We start from the raw sequence: 9,766 nt of genomic DNA, 5'->3' as shown, positions 1-9,766 counted from the left end.
TCTCCCCAAATTTTTATACTTATTTCAATCTATCCCAATTTTTATTCCTAAATCTTTTTTTGATTCCTTAGACTCTATTATTTTGTCATATCTGTGGCAGAATAAGCGCTCTAGAATTAATAAAAACAACCTCCAAAAATCTAAAAAAGAGGGTGGCATGGCTTTACCTAACTTTCGCTTATATTACTGGGCAGCTAATATACGTTGTGCTGCCTTCTGGTCTTTCTTCCACGGTCAACCCGAGTGCCCTAACTGGGTGGCAATGGAGTTGAGCTCCACTAAAGAATTATCTATATCTGCACTTCTTGGCTCTGCACTCCCTAGCAGTCTGCCCAGATCACTAGCTAATCCTCTGGTTAGACACACTTTGCGTATATGGGCTCAGTTCAGGAAATGCTATGGTTTCCAGGGGTTTTCCGTTTCTAGCCCTGTCGCACATAATCACCTTTTTTTTACCTACTACGTACGATTCAGCATTCCATGTTTGGTACAGGAAGGGCATTAGACATTTTGAAGGTCTCTTCATTGATAATCGCTTCGCTTCTTTTCAGCAGCTCTCCGTTAAGTTCAACCTGCCTAACGCTCACTTTTTCAGATATCTCCAAATCCGACACTTTACTGCTCCTTTAATTCCTAACTTTCCTGAAATGCCTGCGAAAAATGCTATGGACCTATTTCTTTCCATTAATCCACTAGGTAAAGGTTTAATTTCAATTATCCGAGATAAACTAGCAGCCTTATGACAGGCCCCTGTGGATAAAATTAAAATGGCCTGGGAGCAGAATTTAAATATCTCCTTATCCGAGGAGAGCTGGGACTCAGTTCTCAAATCGGTTAACTCAACCTCCCTTTGTGCTCGTCATTGCCTTTTACAGTTTAAGATTGTTCATAGAGCCCATATGTCTAAATCTAAACTATCTCGATTCTACCCTGGCATTAGTCCGCTCTGTGATAAATGCAAGAGGGGCGTGGCCTTTCTCATCCACATGTACTGGTTCTGTCCTAGCTTGGAGAAATTCTGGAAAGATGTCTTCGCTACATTATCGGGTATTCTGAATCAGCACCTAGAACCTAACCCCTTAATTGCTCTGTTCGGTTTTTGGGGCGAGACAGATTTATGTCTGGGTCCGACCAAATGCCGAATATTATCCTTTGCCTCTCTCCTGGCGAGACGCTTGATCCTCCTTAGATGGAGAGATGTTGCCTCGCCCACTCATGCGCAATGGCTTAACGACATTATGGCCTGCTTGGACCTCGAAAAAATTCATTATTCAGTTCTTAATTCGGATCTAAAGTTCCATAAGGTCTGGGGACCTTTTATCGAGTACTTTCATAACCTTCCTCTTGACTAGGGTTTTTTTTTTCTTTTTTTTTCTTCTTTTCGGTCCCTTGCTTTCAGCTCCCTTTTTTTTTCTGGTAGTAGGCATTATTATCCTCTGTTACTAAGTGTATTCACAGTCTGGGAGTTTGACTGTCCGGACTTATACTCTCTACATTGTGTGGTGGTTGGTCTGGAGTTGTTGTTGTTTTTTTCTTGTGTTGTGGGGCTTGGGGAGGACAATAAGCTCACTTGCCTTTAATTTAGGTGCTTTTTTGTTAAATTCTCTTCCTTTGTAGCATATTGTTATTGTATGCTTAATCTTGCACTGTATTAATGCTCCCCATTGGGATTTGGGGTTTTTAATTTTGTAAAATGTTTTGAAAAACTAATAAAAAAATTTAAAAAAAAAATACTGATACATCTGACTTCTCCGTCACAAACTGCAGGGTGAATTCTATCATATTATGATCACTGCTTTCTTAGGGTTCCTTTACCCTAAGCTTCCTAATCAAATCTGTTTCATTACAACACTCAATCCTGAATTGCCCATCCCCTATTGGGCTCAACCACAAACTACTCTAAAAAGCCATCTTATAGGCATTCTACAAATTTCCTCTCTTAGGATAGAGCATCAAAATGATTTTCCCAATTTACCTGCGTACTGTAATTCCCCATGACTATTGTTACACACCCTTTATCTCCCATTGGAATTTGTATCCCATATCTTTGCTGTTGTTTGGAACCTGTATATAACTGCAATCAGGGTTTTTTTACCCTTGCAGTCTTTTAACTCTATCCACAAGGATTCCACATCTTCTGATCTGATGCCACCTCTTCTAAGAATTAGATGTTATTTTTTACCAACCGAACCACCTCGCCTCTGCCTGCTGCCTGTCCTTTCAATACAATCCTTGGATGTTAAGCTCCTAACTATGATCTTCATTCAGCCAGGACTCAGTGATGCCCACAACGTCAAACTTCCCAATCTCTAAGTGTGTTACAAGCTCATTTACCTTATTCTGTACATTCAAATGTAACACCTTCAGTTCTGTATTCATCACCTATTTCGATTTTGCTTCCATGTCACACTTCAGCTCATCCCACTGACTGCACATTTGCCCTCCTGACAGTCTCACTACATACTACATCTACAGTAGTTGGATACCAACTGACCCCTCTTCTGTCCTGTTGCTCTGGTTCCCATCCCCCCACCAAATTAAACATTCCCCAACTGCTCTAACAAACCTACTTACAAGGATATTGATCTCCGTTGGGTTCAGGTGTAACCTGTCCTTTTAGTACAGGTCATACCTTCCTAGAAGAGATCTCAGTGATCCAGAAATGTGAAACCCTTACTAGCTCCTCAGCCACACATTAATCTGCCAAATCATCCTATTCTTTCCCTCAATGGCATATGGTACACACTGCAATCCCAGGATTACTACCCTGGAGGTCCTGCTTTTCAGACTATTCTCTCTTCAGGACCACCACCCTTTTGCTTCCTATGTTGTTGGTAGCAGTGTGTACCACAACTTCTGGCTTTTCACCCTTCCTCTTTAGAATGGTTTGGACCCAATGGGACTTTTCTGACCCTAGCACCTGGGAGACAGTGCTGGAGTCCCAGTCACTGTTGTTCCTCTCAGTAGGTCGTCCCCACCAACAGCTTTCAAAGTGGTATACTTACAACCGCAGGGTTACTCTGCACTAGCTGCCTATTCCTTCTCCCTCCCTTGACAGTCACTCAGATACCTGCCTCCTGTAACTTAGGGTTGACTACCTCACTGTAGCTCCTAACTATCACCTCCTCATTCTCCCACTTGAGCTGAAGGTCATTGAGCTGTAGTTCCAGTTCCTTAGCATGGTCTCTAAGGAGCTGCATCTTGATGCACTTCATGTGGATGTAGTTAACACACCAGAGGCAATCTACAGCATTCAATTAATCCACCAACCTGCACAGCTTTGGGATGTGGGAGGAATCTAACTCACCAGAGGAAACCCAAAGAGTTACAGGAGGAGTGTGCATATTCCACACAGAACATGGAGGTCAGAATAGAACCTGGATCTCTGATGCTGGGAGGCAGATGCCCTCCCTGTTGTGCCACACAAGTATGTTTCAGTTTGATTCATGTGCTTCCTGCAGAGACAGGGGTTCTGAGAAGCCTGGCTCGATGAGAGGAAGTTGGTGATGGTTGAAGATGGCTGTAGGTTTACTGTGATTTTTTCTATGGTGGCCTATGACTAGCAGGATGCCCCAGGAGTCGGTGTTGGGACAGTGTTATTCATTACACATGTAGGTGATTTGGATGTAAATGTACTGTATATGGCTTGTTTAGTAAAGCTGCTAATGATTGTATATTAGGGGATCTTACTGATGAATTACAAAAAAGACCTTGATCAGTTAGGGAGATGGGCTGAGGAGTGGAAATGGATTTCAATTTAGATAAGCAAGCTGATGCATTTTGGACATTCAAACCGGGGTAGGACCTATACAGTGAATGGCAGGACTCTGACATGCCTTGTGGAACAGAGAGGCCACGGAGTATTGATGTACAGTTTGCTGAAGGTGTTGCTTATGAGGATGTTGCCTGAGTTACAGGGTGAGAGGGTCATGCTGGATCTTTATTCCTGGAGCGTAGGAGAAAGAGAGGCAAACTCAGAAATTTATAAAATCATGGGGGGTATGGATAACATGGATGATCATCATCTGTCTCCAGTCCAAAGCTAGAGGGCACAGATACAAGACCAGAGCAAACAGATTTTAAAAGACACCAGAGAGGTAACTTCTTTACAGAGAGGGTAGTGAGTAACTGGAATGAGTTGCCAGAGGAAGTGGTCGAGGTAGACACAATTGCAACATTTAAGAGGTATGTGGGTAGCTAAATGGAGGAGAAGGATTAAGGGCTAAACATGGGCAACTGGGAGTAGTGGGGAGGATGCTGTGGTTGCCGTGCAACAGTTGGGCCAAAGGGCCTGTTTCTATGCTGTGTCACTCTGACTCTGCTTACATTCAACCCGCAAAGCATGCAGTCCAAGAGCTGGGACGTCATGTGGCAATTGAATAAATCGTTGGTTAGACCCTACTTACTGAGAACAGTCTGGCCACCACACTACAGGAAGGATGTGGTAGCAACATATAGAGTATAGAAGAACTGTACTCTGAGAGGGAGTAGGTCTCCTTAAGGATCATTGTGGTAATCTATTTGCAGAGCTCAGGGAAAGGGCTAGATCTTAAATGAATACTTCTGGTAAGTTAGTCACGTTTGTAATGTACTGTGTAGCTGCTGCAAAGAAAAGCTGATTTCATTTGTAGCCTGTGAATGTATGCCTCATAAACTCAAACTTGATCAACATTATGGAGGAAGAGGTGTGGAGCATGAAGGTGGATAAATCCTGTGGGGCCTGACGGGATATATCAAAGGATGTTGCGGGAAACAGGGCAGAAAAGCACTGGGCCTTGCCAGGACCTTTTGTATTATTGTTAGCCACAGATGAAATACCAGAAGTCTGAAAAATATCTTAAGTTGTGCCTTCATTTAGAAAGGCAGCACAGAAAAAGGAAGGTATTAAAGGGCAGTCAGCCTTACATCTGTGACAGGAAAGCTCTTGGAAGGGATTCTGACGGAGAGGGTTTATTTGTATTTGAAAAGTCAAGAATTGATCAGGTATAGTCAGTCTGACTTGGTCTGTGGGAAATTATGTACCACAAACTAGACTGAATTTATTTGAAGAGGTGACCAAGATCATCAACAAGGACAGGTTGGTAGATATTACCAACAGGGACTTCGGCAAGAACTTTGACAAGGTCCTGGTTAGTAGGCTAGTCCAGAAAGTGACATCTAATGAGATTCAGGGTGTCATAAATTCATAGAGCAGTACAGAATAGAAAAAGGCCTTTTGGCCCATCTAGTCCATGCAGGCCCAATTCTCTACTTGCTCCTGGACCATAGCCTTCCACACCCATCTCATCCAGGTATCTATTCAAATTTCTCATAAATGTGACCATTGAACCTGCGTTTACCACTTACACTGGCAACCTATTCCATGCTCACACTGCCCTCTGATGTCCCCCTCAAATTCCCTTTACCGTAATCTATGACTTCATAATTATGTATACCCCTATAAGATCTGCCCTCATCCTGCTCTCCAGACAATAAAGTCCTAGCCTATCCCCTTAAGTTCCAGCAACATTCGTGTAAATTTTCTCTGTAGTCGTTCAAGCTTATTGATATCTTGCCTGTAGGTAGGTGACCAGAACTGCAGACACCACCAAACTTGGCATCACCAACATAGAGTCTTACAGTCAAAGGAAAGTGCAGCGCAGAAACAGGCCATAAGGCCCATCTAATATGTGCCAAAACCGTTAAACTGCCTAATTCCGTTGACCTGCATCAAGTTGCAAAAGCCATGTTGACTGTCCTTAATCAGGCCCTGTCTATCCAAGTACCTCTTCCCTCACTACCATTCACAGCCCCAACAGTCCTTCCAGGTGAGGTGACACTGAGTCTGTTGGGGTTATATACGGTGTCTGGTGCTCCCCGTGTGGCCTCCTGTGTAACAGTGAGACCCAACATAGATGGGGAGACTGCTTCGCTGAGCTAGAAGAAGCGGGATCTCCAGTGGCCACCCATTTTAATTCCACTTCCCATTCCCATTCTGATATGCCAATCTACTGAGGCCACACTCAGTTTGGAGGAACAACACCTTATGTTCTGTCCGGGTAGCCTCCAACCTGATGACATGAACATTGATTTCTCTAACTTCCATTAATGGATCACCCCCTTTCACCATTCCCCATCCCCTTTTCCCTCTCTCTCCTTGCCTGCCCATCACCTCCCTCTGGTGCTTCTCCCACCTTTTCTTTCTTCCACTACCTTCTGTTCTCTCCTGTTGAACTCCCTGTATCTCCTTCACCAATCAACTTCCCAGCTCTTTACTACACCCCCCCTCTTCAAGTTTCACCTATCACCTTGTGTTTCTCTCTCCCCTCCCCCACCTTTTAAATCTACTCATCTTTTTTTCTCCAGACCTGCCGAAGTGTTTCTGCTTGAAATGTCGACGGCACTATTTTATTAGATGCTGCTTGGGCTGCTGGGTCCCTCCAGCATTTTGTGTGTGTTGCTAAGCTTAACTATCTTTTTGTTTTTACAAAAAAGGTTGGCTAAAAAATCATTCTCCACTCAGAAGAACATTGACAATTATTTTTGTATTATTATATCTAAACTTACTAATCACGCTAATGTACTGTGAGCTGTAGATATAATAATGTTTATGCAGGCGTACCCTGAGACCTTGAAGATTATTTCAAGGGTTCCTCCAGGGCAAAATGATTGAGAAAGGCTGCTCTACATATCTGGAATCACTAAGCAGAACAACCAAATGAATAGATTAGTTTATTCTCACAGCCAAAATCCAGTGTACAGTACAATGCATCTTTACACTTCTGATTTTAAACTTGTGCTCAGTTAAATACTACTGGTTACCGGTAAATAATCTATCCGACTATATGCAATTGATACAATCAACATTCTCTCTTTAAAAACATATTAAAGGTGAATCATGTGGAAAAGAGCTATTTTCAAATTCAACTTTTGAAAGCAGTTCTTATGATGTGATTTTAAAACATTTATATAAGTAGCTGTTTTAAAAAAAATATTTATTCTAGTCCAGATAAAATGAATTGTTCCACAATAGTTGAACTTCAGTTACAAAATCATATTCTAAATGATACATTGTGCTTAAGAATAACATTATCAAATTATTATTTTAATATTTTCCTTTTTTTTCTCTTTGAAGGTGGTCACCAATTAGAGACATGCCTGATACACTGTATAGATGGTTCATCCTACAGGAGTTGTGCAAGTATGGGCCCATTAACTCAGTGATCTTTTCTGGAGAGAAATGTAGCCAAGTTGTGTTTAGTAATATTCTGTCAGCGTGCAAAGCAATTAATTCTCATTCAATTAGGCTTCCAAAAGTTCCTTTTTATTGCTTATGGTATTATTCATTTATGATGAAAGACTATAATTTTTAACATAAAGAAAAACTTGAAATTGTACATTGTTTTAATTTCATTCATTCTGATTCTGTTTCCATTTTCAATCCCTTCTCCATCACTATTAACAATTTGTCAAAATACCACATTAAGCACATATTTTAAACTGTGTGTGAATGGATAATTATCAGAACAAAACCACATGAATTTTACTGCATCACAATATTTCACTCATGAAATTATAAAATGATTAAAATTGAAACATAATCCAAAGAATAAAGGCAAAGTAATGGACAATCAAAGATTTCCTAATGTCAGAGTGTGGAAAAAGCTGAATCATAAATTTGCCTTTTTTTCAAAGAAGTTCATGATGGCCTTCATACATTCTTCAGATAACCATCTCTCTTTCAGCCGCTCACACTCTTGGGCATTGATAGAATGCAATGTCTCCTTTTCAACACCTCTTATTAGTTGCTTTGAAAATACGAGAGACTGAAATGAAATTCATAGATACCATTAAAATCCTTGTAAAGAAACATGCTGTATAACACATGAATTTATCCAAAAAACATTTAATCAAGATAATTTATACCACTCTTAATCATCAAAGTGCTACCCAAAATGGAAAAAATCTGAAATGACAAATACATACAACATTGTTTAAACAATATGACAAAACCCAATAATACAATTTACATTCAAAATATAAAATAACACTAACTTTTATCTAGAAGAGATATTGAATGATTATGTCATTCATCATAGATCGAAAAATTGGACTTAATTTTCTTTGATTATTGATAAGTGCATAAAATAAACATTAAGTTAATCAGTGTTTTGATTTCTTGGATGGCAATCTTGGAACTAAACAATAACTTGACAGCAAATAATTCCTATAAAAACTATAAAATTTAACAATTTTTACAGCAAAAACTGTTTATTTCTGGGAAAACTCCAATCTTCTCCCAATCTAAAAATTCAAACAAGTAAGAAAGCTAGTATTCAGCACAATAAGGAAGAGTTATTACAAGTTCAAAAAGAAGTTGGAACAGAAATCAGTTGCCAACAGAACTCAGGAGAACTACAACAAAATCATCTGTTTTAATATATTAAGCTCCATGTGTTTCTGCAGCAGGTCAACACTGGTGATACACACTCAGTGGTCACTTTATTAGGCAGCCTGTGTATTTAATAAGTGATTATTGAGCGTACATTTGTGGTCTTCTGCTGCTGCCCATGCACTTCAAGGCTTGTATTGTCCATTCAGAGATGTTGTAACACATGTTTGAGTTACTGTTGCCTTCCTGTCAACTGAGCCAGTCTGGCCATTCTCCTCGAACCTCTCTCATTTTCCCCCACAGAACTGCCACTCACTGGATTTTTTTTTCTTTCTCACGTTATTCTTTGTAAACCCCAGAGACTATTGTGTGTGAAAATTCTAGAAGATCAGCGGTTTCTGATATACTCAAACCACCCCGTCTGACACCAACAATCATTGCATGGTCAAAGTCACTTAGATCACAATTCTTACCCATTCTGACGTTTGGTCTGAACAACAACTGAACGTCTTAACTGTGTCTGCATGCTGCCACATGATTGGCTGATTAAATATTCACATTAATGAGGTGTACCTAATAAAGTGGCAACTGAGTTTGCATAGTTACTAACAAGTTAAATATTTCTCAAAACATGTCCTTTTGTTTGCAATTGTTCTCAATAAATTGCCGGGAAATAGTAAGACAGTAGCAAGAATGGATTATTTGCCATCTTTGAAATTTATTTATTTTTATTTAATTATTGAGATACAGAGCCTTCCAACCACCCAGCAATCCCCCAATTTAATCCTAGCCTAATCACAGGACAATTTACAATGACCTACCAACCAGCACAGCTTTGGACTGTGGGGGGAAACCCACGTGGTCATGGGGAGAACGTAGGCAGCAATGGGAAATAAACCCAGGTCAATAATACTGTAAAGCATTGTGCTAATCATTAAGCTACCCCAATTTAATTCTGTTACTCCAAATCACCTTTTGGGAGGTGCTGCCATGATCTCCAATTCACTCTCAGAGAAAAAGGGACTTGGTCTGTCAACACACACAAAAACCTGGAGGATTCCAGCAGGCCAGGCAGCCTCTATGGAAAAGAGTACAGTTGACGTTTCAGGTCGAGACCCTTCATCAAGACTGTATCAGTTCAAGTTCCTTACTTCTCTGAAATTCCATCATAATTCTTCCCACTAATTCCTGTCATGATTCCAGATGAAATCTACATGTTAATAGCTCCAGTCACAACCACACATTGTGCAAATTAGTTTACAAGATTTGTATACTGTTAATGCACACATGGTACGGATTCAAAGAGGCCTGCACACAGGAAATGCTGGAGGAACTCAGCAGGTCAGACAGCATCAATGGAAAAAAGTAAACAGTCAACATTTCAGGCCGAGACCC

The 9,766-nt window shown here is 40.5% G+C and overlaps 1 protein-coding gene across 2 annotated transcripts in view; it reads right to left on the bottom strand.

The window, feature by feature from the left end:
* Positions 1–6,698: 6,698 nt before the first annotated feature.
* eci2 (enoyl-CoA delta isomerase 2) overlaps positions 6,699–9,766 on the bottom strand; it is a 137,969-nt gene continuing 134,901 nt past the window's right edge. For both annotated transcript variants that reach the window (XM_073073038.1, XM_073073037.1), the window contains one exon: positions 6,699–7,805. In XM_073073038.1, coding sequence (XP_072929139.1) covers positions 7,650–7,805 — 156 coding nt within the window. In that variant the 3' untranslated portion in view covers positions 6,699–7,649. The remainder of the gene's footprint in view (positions 7,806–9,766) is intronic.

Source organism: Hemitrygon akajei, chromosome 20 (genome assembly GCF_048418815.1).
Source record: "Hemitrygon akajei chromosome 20, sHemAka1.3, whole genome shotgun sequence".
NCBI classification, from domain to species: Eukaryota; Metazoa; Chordata; class Chondrichthyes; order Myliobatiformes; family Dasyatidae; genus Hemitrygon; species Hemitrygon akajei.
Note: the sequence above shows the minus strand (reverse complement) of the source record. Positions and strands in the feature narration are given on the sequence as shown.